General features: G+C 45.0%; 1 protein-coding gene across 1 annotated transcript in view; it reads left to right on the forward strand.

The window, feature by feature from the left end:
* Positions 1–15,030, forward strand: part of LOC134403449 (cytochrome P450 2D14-like) — a 50,558-nt gene that overhangs the window by 34,969 nt on the left and 559 nt on the right. The window contains exons 5-8 of the mRNA XM_063133632.1: positions 3,018–3,191; positions 3,861–4,002; positions 10,211–10,398; positions 14,373–14,514. Coding sequence (XP_062989702.1) covers positions 3,018–3,191; positions 3,861–4,002; positions 10,211–10,398; positions 14,373–14,514 — 646 coding nt within the window. The remainder of the gene's footprint in view (positions 1–3,017; positions 3,192–3,860; positions 4,003–10,210; positions 10,399–14,372; positions 14,515–15,030) is intronic.

The following is a 15,030-nucleotide window of genomic DNA, read 5'->3' on the forward strand; positions in this document are numbered from 1 at the left end:
AATAAAACTTTGGTGGATGAACACATAAGATAGGGTTTCTTAGGTCACCAAATCAGCCTATCTTGATCATTGTTTGGCCACTTTTCAAAACCTGCATATAAAGAAGTTCAATAATAATAATAATAATAATAATAATAATAATAATAATAATACAATTTATTTCTAACCCGCCTCTCCATGTTGATCGAGGCGGGGAACAACAACAGGTATAAAATACATAAAATATTAATCAAAACACAATATACTTTGTTAAAACTAGGGGTGTGCACGGACCCCCCCTCGATCCTCTTTGCGCCCAATCCGCAAATTGTGGATCGGGCCCGCTCCGCCCTGCCTCGATCTGCCTAGGGTCCGCTGCGGAGCTCCAGCTCCGAATCGGAGCTCCGCAGCAGCCGGGAGTGGTGCCAGGTAAGGCCCCCCTCCCTCCTCCCCCTTACCTGTGTCTGTCCCGGACCATCCCAGCTTCACTAGAGCCCGCGGCTCAACCAGGAACGGTAGGCCTCAATTGCGGCCTACACTTCCTGGTTGAGCCGCGGGCTCTAGTGAAGGTGGCAACAGGCCACGACAGATGCAGGTAAGACCCCCCTCCCCCTTACCTGGTTCTGCCACCGTCAATGCATGGGCAGCAGCGGCTGCAGGGCCAGGTAACCCCCTCCCTCCTCCACCTTACCTGCGTCTGTCTGCAGACCCGTGGCTGCTTCAACTGAGCCCGAGGACTCAACCAAGAAGATCAGGCTGCAGTTGCGGCCTAGTCTTCCTGTTTGAGTCATCGGGCTCAGTTGAAGCAGCCACAGGACCGTAGACGGATGCAGGTAAGACCCCCCTCCCCCTTGCCTCCTTACCTGGCTCTGCCGCCATCACCGTACGTGTAACCCCCCTCCCTCCTCTCCCTTACCTGCATCCATCTGCAGACCTGCGGCTGCTTCAACTGAGCCAAGGCCTCAACCAGGAAGACCAGGCCGCAGTTGCGGCCTAGTCTTCCTGTTTGAGTCCTCAGGCTCAGTTGAAGCAGCCACAGAACTGCGGACGGATGCAGGTAAGACCCCCCTCCCTCTTGCCCCCTTACCTGGCTCTGCCAGGTAACCCCCCTCCCTCCTCTCCCTTACCTGCATTCGTCTGCAGACCCGCGGCTGCTTTAACTGAGCCTGAGGCCTCAACCAGGAAGATGGGAGGCAATGACAGCGGCAGGGCCAAATAACCCCCCCTTACCTTTTTTGCAGCACTCTGGATCGAGGCAAAGGATCCGCCTTCACCACGATCCGCGCCACAGCACTCCGCTGCTCCCCCGATCCTCTTCGCCTCCGCCTTAAGGGGAGGCGAAGCCCACCGATCCGCTCCTGCTTCTCCGGTCCAAGGAGAAACAAGCACATCGCTAGTTAAAACTTCCTTAAAACATACTAAAAACATACTAAAAGCATCCTAAAATTCCACTGGATAGGCCTGCCAGAAGAGATCAGTCTTTATAGCTTTCTTAAATGCTAAAAGACTGTTAAGTTGACGAATCTCCTCCAGCAGGCCATTCCACAGTCTGGGAGCAGCAGAGGAAAACGTCCTCTGGGTAATACCTGTCAGCCTAGTTTTGGCTGGCTGAAGGAAGTTCTTCCGAGAGGACCTGAGTGTGCGGAGAGGATTGTATGGGAGAAGGCGATCCCGCAGGTAGCCTGCACCCAAACCATGTAGGGCTTTAAAGGTGATTATCAACTTTATACTTCGCCCAGAAACTAATCGGCAGCCAGTGAAGAGATTTTAAAACTGGTGTAATGTGGTCACCCCTAAGTGTACCAGTGACCAGCCTGGCTGCCATATTTTGAACTAGAGGGAATCTACACGTCGTACTGAAGGCGCTTCCATGCGCCCCCAGTACACCCCCAAAACGATGGTGCATTCCTGCCTACCTGCAGCCCAGAAGAGACAGAGGAGGAGGCGGCTGGGGAATCCGGCCGCGTCCTTACCGCCGCCACTGCCGGCGCTGCCTCCCCGCCGGCCTCCTGCTGCCGGGGTAAGAGCGACCCGGGTCGGAGAGTCCTGCTGATGAAGTTCTTCATGCTATGGCCAAACACTTTCTTTCCAGCCCTTGTGAGGTGCAACCCATCCCTTGCAAGCAGTCCATCTTCCAAGTAGCATACCCCGTGGTCCAAGAATCCGAATCATTCACGTCATCACCACCTTCATAGCCAGTATTTTTCTTTCCCTGAAGCCCTCTTCAGACGAACTATGAGTGTCATCACATAGGGGAAAATCATGTTTGCCTACCATTGCTTCTCCGCACGCATGTTTGTCCCTCATTACTTCCTTACAGAGGAAGTAAACATCATGTTTGTGGCCATTTCAGTGGGCCATTTTGATTGCGCTGCTTCTGCACATGGCAGGAGATAGCATCAATGTCCATCTTTTAAAATGTTGGACTTATGGGGATTTTTTGTGGTGTGAAGAAGGTAGAAGGGGCAGGAGGCACGCAGGAGGCAGACGATGTCATGAGACGGACCTGCAAAAATCCATGAGTGCCCAGTAACTAGCATGCAATAAAATACTCACTTGATGGAGCTCTAAGAATTTAAACGGGGCCTCTTAAAAAGATGGAATACCAGCCATTGACTTTTTGAGTAGGTGCTTGGAATTCTGTATCATTATTTCTAAGCTTCCTCACTAAATTAATGCACACAGAGAAATATCAATAAATAAAACACAAAATAGTAAGCACCTCTTGAAAATAATTAACCTGTTCTTTGCAATGTAATCTTCAGTTTTGTAGATATTGTTTACAAATCTTTGCCCACAGTTGTACTGATGCATTTGTGGTGCATTGCACCTCAATTACATGTTGGGTGGAATCACAGGAGGGAAGAGACTGGGGATGAAGTTGGGAAAGATCTTTCTCCCCAGCAGAGTGAAAAGGAACTCATTAGAAACTTTCTATCAGAATGTAATTTCTTTTGAAGTGAAATATCTCATAGATGTTATCGTTGTGTCTAAAAAAATCCCCACGTGCCTTTCTTCTTTGGTCACTGCAATACCAGATTCTGTCCGGAGTATCCTGGTTGTCCTATTTGCCTGGACCTCATCGTAAAGTTCAGAAAGACTTTGATAAATTTTCTATTATGATGCAAGATTTTGTGAATAAACATAAGAAAACCAGAGACCCCACTGGTCCGAGAGATTTTATAGATGCGTTCCTGGACAAAATAGAAAAGGTGGGACTCTTTCTTTCTTTCTTTCTTTCTTTCTTTTTACAGCTTTTGTTTTTCAACTGCTTAGCAATGGAAGAACTTTTGTCACATACACCAAGCCAGTCAAACTGCAGTACTGAGAAGAATACTGGGTTGCTGAGGTTGCTGCACCTTTTAGCACTGTTATATGTCCCCAGTGCTTCCTGTGCCCATAGTTCAGCAAACCTGCCAATAGGGCCTGCCAAGATGGGGCAGGAGGAGTACTAGAAGAACCCTTACCCATGGCCCTTCAAGCCTAGCATTGGCTCTGGTTGCTATCAAGCATGACCCAAGGTGGAATTCAGGATACAACTGAGGATTCATCCTTGCAGGATTCCAGCCACATTTTCAAGGGGACTTACTACATTTCTTTGGGAGCTATGACTGATTGTGCCAGATCCCATAGTCACAATTCTTTCTGATAGGCTAGAGACAAAGCCCCATGTTATTGGTCTATGTCAGGCCTACAGGGTTTAACGAAGCCGAGGTGGGGTGGAAGGAATGTGCTCATTCTCAGGACCCCATTGTCTTTTTCCTTTCCCTTGACTTTGCTTGTGTATGGTTTACAGATTACTGCTAATGAGCAATGTCAAAAACATGAAGCAATATTATGCCATTTCCATGTGAATTACCAACTCATTCAATTTCTTTCAGGATCAAGGGAATCCAGAGAGCTGTTTTCGTGAGCCAAACGTTCGTTGTATTATTTTTGACCTGTTTGTAGCTGGCACTGAAACAACTGCTTCCACCATACTCTGGGGTCTTCTATATCTGGTCCTTCATCCTGAGGTTCAGAGTAAGTGATAAGCATTGGGGGAGATGGAGAGGTGTTTTTATATACATATAATCTGCCTAGAAAACATTTGCTATTGGATTGATTAAAATTATAATAAGTGAATAAATATAAATTAGAATCATAGAATCGTAGAATAGTAGAGTTGAAAGGGGCCTGTAAGGCCATCGAGTCCAACCCCCTGCTCGATGCAGGAATCCACCTTAAAGCATACCTATAGAATCATAGGTTTATATGATTATATTCATTGATAAATTCAATTATATTCATTAATAAACAATGAATATAATTGGAGCTCTTACCTAATCTGTGTCTTGGGTGAATACCAAGGGTGTGGATGAGGCAGGTTTCCTAGAAAGGCAGGAGGGGAAGCTGGACAGCAGCTTGGAGAACTCTGAGTGGAATTGGAAGCCACGCAAGCTTCTTTGCATATTGCTCCAAAAATGTTGGCTTGAATTTATTTTTGTAACTTTGTGTTCCCTTTTGTTTTCGTTCAGTCAATTTATGGAGGAAACTTTATTTTCTCTTAATAGTTTCCTTGATACTGTTTATAAAGCACACTGATGATCTTTTGGACACGGTGCCACCTTTCTAGAATGTGGTATTCATTCTAGCTGAGCTATTATAGTGGTTTTGAGTAGCCCTTAAGTACGCTGAAGAGTTTTTACCTGTCCCTGAATTAATTTATTTTGTATGCAGTTGTGTGCTTTTTGGGCATTGTTTGTTTTTGAGATTTTACCTGTCCCTGAACTTTTCAAAAGTTTCTTCTTTCAAAGACAATGTGACTGTGTTGGACTGACTTGGCAATTGCCCACTTGCATATACCACGAATAGCTCTGTAGTCCCTGTTTCCAGTCAGTTCAACCATTTTAACATCATAGTTCTTCTTTAAATTGCAAGCATTCTATTATACATAAACAACAGGCTAGGTCTAAGAAAATCAGGAGTGCAAGTGATGGAGCTTTTGTTTTAAATTATATTATTTCAAAGCATACAAAAGTGCCGAATAAGCAGATTTTTATAGCGTTTATGAACCTCTCATCAGCTTTTGATTTCCTAAATGGGATCAGCTATGGCATAAACTGGCTGCAACTTATATAAATAGAAGATTGTAACAACTGAATAAGCCACATCAAGGTAATACAATAAAATTAAGTTTTGCTTTGTTCAGAGGCTTGACAGAATCAATTTATATTAATAAACAAGGTTGCATTCTGATCCCTTTTCTTTTTACTTTTTCTGTAAATGACTAGAACATCATGTCCTTGTTTTTGCACTTTTGGTAGATAACCATATGTTTGCAATTTTACTTCATGCTACTTAATTATGCTAATTTATGCTGAATTATGCTTGGTCAATTTTTTTAAAAAAAATCTTCCATCTTTCATTTTCTTTTTCTATTCCACGGTGGTATATTCATTTTTCTATTTTGTTTATTTATATTTAACCTTCTTTTCACGAGTTCCACAAATTTCCATAAGCTTCTGCCAAATTTATTCTTTTTGATTCTTTTTTCATATAGTCTATGTATTTTTGCCAGTCCTTCTTAAAGGTATCTCCCTTTTTTATTCCTCTATGTACTCTTAACTTCTGCATGAGCTTTTTATTTATTGCTATGTCCTGAATTTTCTTCTTCTTCATAGATATTGTCAACAACCGAGCTGTCTTCCAGTTACTTGCTATTAATTACCTTGCAGCTATAAACAAAAATCCAATTAATATATTTTTCTTTTATCTCTCTATTTTCTTTAAAAAACATATTCAGTAAAGCTAACTCTGGTCTTTTGAAAATCTTTTGATGGGTATTATTTTTCCTATTTCTTGAAAAATCTTATCCCCAAACCTTCCATTAGTTTCACATCCTCTCCAACACAAAGGTGATTGATTCTTATTCATTTTTGCCAACTTCACAGGTGTCAGATACCACTTCTGAATTATTGTTACTGAACCTTCTTTTATTCTTGTGGATATTGTTTGAAAGGGGAATCTATAAAACAAATTCCCCATTCTCCTTCCTCTATCTCCTCTTCAACAACTCTTCCCATATCTCCTCTTCCCATGTCTGTTTTTTTGTTACATTCCCTCTTATCTCCCGCTTTATTAAGATTCTATATATTTGTGTTATTGTACCCTTATCCTTTAATTCATAATTATCTATGGATTTTTCCCATTCTGTTAAATCTCTTGTACTTTGCCTTATTATCTATCGAGTTCTTATAAATTTACTAATTTGCATCCATACTAACCATGACATTCCCACATTTTGTGTGGGAATGTCATGGTTGTAGTCATTCCATATATCTTATGTCAAATACCACTTCTGAATTAGTGTTAGCACACCAACTTTAAGAATATAGAACAGCACTCCCCAACCTGCTACCCTCCAGATGTTTGAGATTACAAGTCGCAGCATTACTGACCATAGGACATACTGACTTGTAATGATGCATGTTGTAGTTCAACATCTTTAGAGGGCACAAGATTGGGGAAGGGCTGCTCTAAAAAAGAGAGAGAAGTAGGTGGCCCTAAGTTGTTCATCATCAGTTTTCACAACCCCACAGTCAGGGCCGGCACTACCATAGAGGCCACTCAGGCGGCCGCCTAGAGTGCCAAGGTAAAGGGTGCACCAAACGCTGCACCCAGAAGCCGCTATCCCACAGCGGCTCTGAGAGGGCGGCTTCTAGGCATGCCATTCCGAAGCTGCCCTTCTGCCCCAGCATCCCAGCTTCACTTCTGCTGGGTGCCCACCCAGCCGAAGCGAAGCCACGCCCGCCCCCCTACTTCAGTGACATGGCTTTGTTTCAGCTGGGTGGGTGCCCAGCTGAAGCGAAGCCAGGATGCTGGGGTGGGCAGGCAGCTTCTGAACAGCGCACCCAGAAGTCACACTCCCAGAGCAGCTTCCGGCCGGGTGCAGCGTTCCGAAGCCACCTGCCTGCCGCCCCACCCCACCCCACCCCGGCGTCCTGGTTTTGCTTCGGCTGGGCGCCCACCCAGCCAAAGTGAAGCCACGCCAGCCCCCCACCCCAGTGTCCTGGCTTTGCTTCAGCTGCGTGGGCGCCTAGCTGAAACGAAGCCAGAACACTGGGGTGGGGACTTTGGAACGGCGCACCCGGAAGTCACTCTCCCAGAGAGGCTTCCAGCCGGGTGCGCTGTTCTGAAGCCCCCCCACCCCAGCATCCTGGCTTCACTTCGGCTGGGCGGGCAAGATGGCACCCCACGCGCAGGTACGCGGGGGTGGGGGTGGGTGGGTGAAAGCAGCTCACCTGCCTAGGGCGCAAAATAGTCTGGCACCAGCCCTGCCCACAGTTCACAACCAAGTCCCCATGGTTCATCTGCTTTGGGAGAATGAGAATTTCATTTGTACTTTCCGCCTCCTTAGGGAGGATGTGGTGTAGTGGCTAAAGTGTCGGGATGGGAGTCGGGAGATCCGGGTTCTAATCCCCACTCAGCCGTGGAAACTCACTGGGTGATTTTGGGCCAGTCAGTCAGCCTAACCCATCTCACAAGGTTGTTTTCGTGAGGCTAAAATGGAAAGCAGGAGATTATGTATGCCACCTTGGGTTCCTTGGAGGAGAAAATGCAGGATATAAATGCAATAATAAATAAAACTAAATAAAAAGTATCTTTATTTGACTTGAGTATCAGTGTTATTATATACTTTAAACCCATCTTGACATGACAATTTGTTATTTTTTAACACTTTCATAGCCTCTTTTATCTCAGCTGCTATCTCAGGCCATTGCTAGACCTAACTGGTGATCCGTGTGGGACGAGGGGTGAGCCTGCGCTACAAGTAGCGCGGGCCATCGCCCCAGTCTACACGTTAGATGCAATGGGCTACAAGAAAGCTCCGTCGCGTCCGCCATTTTTTTTGTCTTAAAGGGCCAAGTGCGCAGGAGTGCACCAGTGACAAAGGTAAGTGTTGTTGTTTTAAAAAAAGGGTTTCCCACTCCCCCTGCCCCGATTTCCCCATCCTGGACACAATTCCCCCCAATCTGCGGTCCCCCCCCCTGCAATCTCTACTTTTCCCCACACGATCTCCACTTTTCACACGCCGCAATCTTCGCTTCCCCCCGCGATCTCCCCACCCCCCGATCTCTCACCCTGCCCCAATGGGCCCAGCACTCCTGTGGAGCGCTGTGCCCCATCCGCCACTTTTCCTGGCTACTCGTAATTGCGTTAGCTGGGGAAAGTGGCGGACCGGTCTACATGCCTGCAGTCTCGGGCTCAGCCCGAGACCACGGGACATACCGGGCCACAAGTGGTTCCGTTTACCCCGGGCCAAGGGAGGGTTGACCCCTGCCTGAGCCTGGGATCCCCGGGCTAAACCCTGGTCTATGAACGGCCTCAGTTTCTAAATACTGTTTCTGTTCTTTTAATGGTGGTATTTTTCTTTGTTCTGTTTTATTTCTGTCTCTTTTGCTTCATAAAGAGCTTTGAAATATTTTTGTAAAATTTCTCCCATTTCCTTTTGATTTTATTTTTAGATGCCTCTTTCATACACAAGGCTAAAATTCTGACACTAATCTCTCTATCCTTTTTCTTTATTATGATTAATCGTTTTAAACATACTCCTTTTATTGTTGCTTTGCTTCCTTCCCATCTTATTGTTTCTGTTGTTTCCCCTCTCTTGTTTTCTTCAAAATATCTTCATATACTCCTTTTTATTCTTTCTTTAACATCATCTTTAGTTAACAGTATGGGATTCAATATTCATATATAAGCATTCCCCCCCCCCTACTTTTTGGTCTATCTCTACATGTGCTTCAATTGGGGCATAGTCTGTTACTTTTATTATAATAATAATAATAATAATAATAATAATAATAATAATAATAATAATAATAATAATAATAAACCACCCCATAGCTGAAGCTCTCTGGGCAGGTTACAAAATTTTAAAAGACTGAACATTAAAAATCAATATGCAAAATTTAAAGATGCCAAGTGTGGTGAGGGGTAGCTCTGATATTGACATCTGTGGCTAACCAATTAGGAATTGCCACAGCACTCTCCATGACCATTTTTGGAGGAGTGGTAAACACTAACTGGCTACTGGTTCTGGCCGGGGTGGGGGATGGAGCACATTTCTGCTTGGACTCATAGAAGTTAATCATCCACAGTGTGAAAGTGCTGCTGGGCTGACTGGCATTGGGAGTAAATAAGTTTCTACACCTGAGTCAGGCAGGTTCTTTATTTCAGTTAAACTATTAATTGTATTGGCTGGCTGGGCTTCCAGTGCAGGGGGAATGCTCTGCCCAATAGATCTGGAGAAGGCTGGAGTAGAAACTTTGAAAGTAGCAGTGGTGCTCTGCATCAGCATAGTAAAGCATAAAATCTTCCTCCATAAATGTGCAGGGGTGGATTAATGTGGTGTGTGTGTGTGTGTGTGTGTGTGTGTGTAAATGGTTTGATGGGAAAACATAAAAAAACTTTAAAAATCAAGGCATGAATCTGCTACAATTTTGGCACACCTAGAGGCCTAAATAAGAGCTATCACCATACCACCATACCACATTTCATCTCTTTATCTTTAAACATGAGGGAGCTGTAAGCATTTGATTAATTTCCATTGACTAAAGCAATTATCCAAAAATGAGCGGTTCTCCAAAAGGTATTCCAATGGGGCAGAGTAAGGGGAGCTGCTCTGAAATCGGGTCAGAGAATCGCCTCAATGGAGCATCACCCTGAATTTTGAGGCAGAGAAGGCCCGCTCTGCACTCCCATACTGCTCAGGCATAAAACTCACAGTGGCCAGGATCACTACAAGATTAAAACACAACTCTGGGATACATACGAGCCTTCCCGATGAGGCTCGCCTGGTGCCAACATTGTTATCTTTTCGGCGCCAGGTCAAGACTTTTCTCTTCTCCCAGGCATTTTAGCATTTAACAACGTTAAGTTTGTTTTTAATGGACCCCAGAATTGTTGTTTTTAAATGGATACTGTTGTTTTTATACTGTTTTTATGTTTTTTTAATTTTTGTATATTTTTAATGTTTACTATTTTTAATTGTTGTAAACCGCCCAGAGAGCTTCGGCTGTGGGGTGGTATATAAATGTAATAAATAAATAAATCTGTAATACATTAACAATGTAATCTGACAAATCTCTGCTCAGCAGTAAGCCCTACTGGGTTCAAATGCATTTACTCCCAAGTAAGTGACTATAGGAATAGAGACTAATAACTCAAAACTGATTGATATTTTCAGAAAGAGTTCAGGAAGAAATCGATACAGTGATTGGCAAGGTAAAGTCACCCACGATGGAGGACCAGCCAAACATGACTTACACTAGTGCTGTGATCCATGAAATTCAACGTTGTGCTGATATTGCGCCTGTTGTGTTTCCTTACTACACAACGAAAGATACTGAGGTTGGCAACTTTGTCATCCCTAAGGTACAAACATTTGTTTTAAAAAATAAAATCACAATTGCTGAATCACGACCTGGTTAAAGACATGAAGGACCACAGAACTATAGTTAGCACTAGCAGGATGAGATCTCAGTTCTAAACTCATTTCAGCTTCCTCCCATTTTCAAATATGTTATTCAGAACATTTTAATGGGAAAAGTGAGCATTTGTGGGCATATCTTTCAAAAGTGCACACTTTTCCTAGTTGTCTAAAGTGTGAACATGAGTTTTGGCAGGAATCTAGATCCTGTCCTCTGCTTGCACACTCAAGCTGTATACTTCCTGCTCATTTCTCTTGTTCTAGGCTAGAAAAAAAAACATTCAAAACATTTGTTCTTCTTCGTGGTCTCTGTGCATCACACATATGGGTCTGTGCCCGCGCTGAGCCCTCATTCGGAACTTTTCTATAATAGCTAAAGAGTTTTGGGCAGGAACCCATCCCCTACTGCAACACCCGTCAATCAAGGATTCCCGCCCTTCCCTCAGTTCTTTTCTAACCGCCACTGTGCGAGCCTCGTGAAGAACTTTGTCCGTGAGTTTTCAGCTTCTCTAGAACTATAGCTAAGAGTTTTCCTTTATTTTGTTTTCTTTTCTTCAGTATTTTCCCCCTCTTTATTCCTTGTTAGAGTTGAAATAAAATATATATATATATATATATATATATATATATATATAGTTGTTAAATATTCCTCCAAGACTGTATGGCCTCAAAAGCTCCTTTTCGCAAATGCCGCAAATGCGGAGCTAAGTTCCCTTACTCTTCCGGCCACGATTTATGCTTATTCTGCCTGGGTGAAGGACACAATACTCAAACCTACCCTCACTGTCAATCCCTTACGAGACAGGCGCGGAAAAACCGAGCAGGCAGATTGAGAGCTGAACTTTGGAAGAGGGCCCTCCAATCGGTTGATAATCCCGTCTCTATGGATCGATCTCAATCACCCCCTGTAGCTACAGGGACGCTAATAATGGCAGTTTTGCCCAACAAACCTAGCCAAGCGGTCCGTTCTGATTCCCCGGCTTCAGGGGGATCTACGGCAGTGGCGTCTGCAAAACGCTTATCTAAAAAGGCTAAACTCTCTAAGGCAAATCAGAGTGCTCTGGATAAGAAGAAAAAAAAAAGAAACAAGCAAAGACGGTGGCCAAATCCGGGAGCCCGGCTATAGCTGCGATCCCGTTGGCACAAGCCTCGGTACCAACCATGCCTCCAACCTCGGTACCGCTGCCAGCTTCACTGGCTCCAGACGGGCAGATTAGAGAGTCTCCTCCCATCCAGCCCGTACCAAGAGACGCTGGGTCGATCCCGATGCAGGGTTCCCCACGTCCTTTGGAGCACCAGCCTCAGCCCCGCCCCTGCTGTGAAGGGCGGCACCAAGCCCCATCGCTGGATCCTCCATACCGAGGCCATTCGCCAGACCCTAGAAGCCGAGCACAATCGCCGGATTCAGGTCCTAGACACCAAAGCCGATAGCCAAATCGTCGATACCAAGTCCGATCGTCAGATTATGTTTGCCCCTCTCAAACGTACAGGGGATTCCATGGTGACTATGAGTACTGTCAGTACCGTTCAAGGTCTCCTCTTATTACGTTTTCTCCCCCTTCCCACTCATTACGAGAGTCATCGCGAAAATTATTCAGGAACGCACAGATTGCATTCTGATAACCCCATGGTGGCCTCGGCAACCATGGTTCGCGACCATATTCCGCATAGCGACTCAACACATCAAACTCCCATGCATTCTGGACCTGATGTCACAGAACGACGGGCAGACAATCCATCCCGAGATTCGCAGCCTGAGTCTTACAGCATGGAGGATTCTTTAATGTTTGATACATCTGCTCTTCCTCAAAGTATTAAGGAGGTTATCCTTGCAGCCAAAAGGCCATCATCTTGTAAATCTTATGAGAGTAAATGGTCTAAATTTGTTGAGTTTGCAAGAGACAGGAATGATGAGCCCACCAGTTGCCCCATTCAAACAGTTTTGCTGTTCCTAAGGGCTTTACTTGACAAAGGCCTTACATTTTCTTCAATAAAGGTCTACCTAGCAGCAATCTCAGAAAAACATCGTCCTTTGGGGGCATGTACTGTGTTCTCCCACCCCTTGACCAAGCTATTCCTTAGAGGGATAAAAAATATTGCTCCTCCAATACGGAACTTAGTGCCAAATTGGAGTCTATCAGTAGTGCTGAAGGCTTTGACAACTAAGCCTTTCGAACCCCTAGCTACAATAGACTTGAGTTTCCTGACTATGAAAGTGGTTTTTCTGGTGGCCGTTATGTCAGCCAGAAGGGCAGGCGAACTCACTGCGCTAAGGGTTGACCCTCCATATATGTCTTTTCATATGGATAAGGTTGTCCTCTGACCAGACCCTGCTTTTTTGCCAAAGGTGGTATCGTCATTCCATGTTAATGAGGAAATAATCCTCCCAGCATTTTTTCCATCTCCGACAACTCCGTTGGAAACCACAATGCATTGACTGGACGTACGTCGGGCACTTGCTTTTTACAAAGAAAGGACTCAAACTTTCAGACAGACTCAGAGATTGTTTCTTTCCTATGGCAAGCCAAGGAAAGGCTACCCAGTTTCCCCCCAGTGCCTCGCGGTCTGGATAGTGAAAACAATTACGCTGGCTTACGAGCTACAAGGCTTACAGCCACCTGGACGTGTGCACGCTCACTCTGCTAGAGCAATGGCATCGTCAGTGGCATTTGAAAAAGGGGTTCCCCTCCATGAAGTCTGCCGAGCTGCGACTTGGTCACAGCCATCGACTTTTGTGCGTCGTTATAGACTGGACATCAGAGCCCGAAAGGATTACACCTTCGGCAGAGCAGTCCTTTCATCTATACTGGCGTGAGACAGCTCCCCACCTCCGGTAAGTGGCAGCTTGTTAATCACCCATATGTGTGATGCACAGAGACCACGAAGAAGAAGGACAGGTTGCTTACCTGTAACCGTAGTTCTTTGAGTGGTCATCTGTGCAGTCACACAACCCTCCCTCCTTCCCCTCTGGTGTCTTGTTCGTTTGTTTGCTTCATGCTCCTTTAGAGCTACTCTGTCTTCCCTTGGTATTAAGATCACAGTGTCGGTCTTTCAGAACTGAGGGAAGGGCGGGAATCCTTGATTGACGGGCGTTGCAGTGGGGGATGGGTTCCCGCCCAAAACTCTTTAGCTATTATAGAAAAGTTCCGAATGAGGGCTCAGCGCGGGCGCAGACCCATGTGTATGACTGCACAGATGACCACTCGAAGAACTACAGTTACAGGTAAGCAACCTGTCCTTTTCCCCCTAGCTTCCTTCCTTTTGTCACCTCAGTCTTTTTATCCTTTTTACATTTGCAAATTTGTGTTATCAGTCCTTCGATAGCCTGCCCTTACCTTGCTGTTCCTCCCTCCTAGCTGTAGCCATCCTCTTATCTCTCCTCTCTACCCCTGGCCTTGCTATTTTCCCCTGTCTCCCAGCCTCTAGCTTTGCTATTTCTCTCCCCACCACCTCTTTCGACTAGCCAGGCCCCAACAGCAATCACATCCTCCACACTGGTGCCCACAGCAGTTTCTCAAATTCACAAATGTGCCCACATGTCAAAAGAGGTTGAGGGCCCTGCTCCATACAACTCTCTAATAGATCTGCTATCAAGAGGATGTCCCTCCGTTCTCTTCACTGGCTGTTGTCCAGGATGACCAGAAATCGGGAAGCCTATGTACACCAGTTGCTGGGAAACACCAGATGCTGATTCCCATCAACAGCTGGTTGGCCACTGTGTGAACAAAATGCTAGTCTAGACGGACTCTTGATCTGATCCAGCATGGCTCTTCTTAGGTTCTTAATATTTCTTCCCAATAGTCTCTTGCATACAGGAACTGAAAAGTGCCACATATTTTTTATTTATATCAGTTTTTGATTGCATTACATGGAGATAAAAAATGGGGATTCTAATCACTTTGTTTCTATGTCATGAAAGGACACGACAGTCTTCAATCATTTGTCTGCAGCGTTGAAGGATGAAACCATGTGGGAGAAGCCACATGAATTTTACCCAGAGCACTTCCTGGATGCAAATGGGCAGTTTGTCAAACGAGAGGCCTTCCTGCCTTTCTCTGCAGGTAAATCCAAGAGAAAGATGGTTGGGACATATGGAGAAAAGGGTAATAGTGATTTCCCAATGGAAGGTAACATTTTCCATTGTCAGTTCTATGGAGAAAAGGAAGAACTCAACATTCAGGAGTTGTTGTTGTTTTAAAGCAAACAAACATCGAAGTCCAATTTCACTGAGTACACAAACAAGTTGATTCTTTGTCACAGAATTCTTTTGTATGTGTATATTTATACCATTGCAGCCTGTGATCATGTGATAGGGCTGAATTCAGCTTTGGGGACACCTCCAAGAGTCACCTTAAATGTTGCTTTGTGGTGATGTGCCAAAAACAAAATCTGGGCTGATTTGCACCCCAGGGTGACACAGTCATGAGACTGGATTGACAAGACAGTGGAGAGGGTGGAAATCAACATGATCTGACTTGAACTTTGTGGCTGCCTTGGACTTGGAAAAAAAAATGGTTGTGGTCCATGAGTAAGAATGGAGGGATGCAGAGAGAGGGAGAGATGGTTTCTGTGTTGTC

Source organism: Elgaria multicarinata, chromosome 9, assembly GCF_023053635.1.
Source record: "Elgaria multicarinata webbii isolate HBS135686 ecotype San Diego chromosome 9, rElgMul1.1.pri, whole genome shotgun sequence".
NCBI lineage: Eukaryota > Metazoa > Chordata > Lepidosauria > Squamata > Anguidae > Elgaria > Elgaria multicarinata.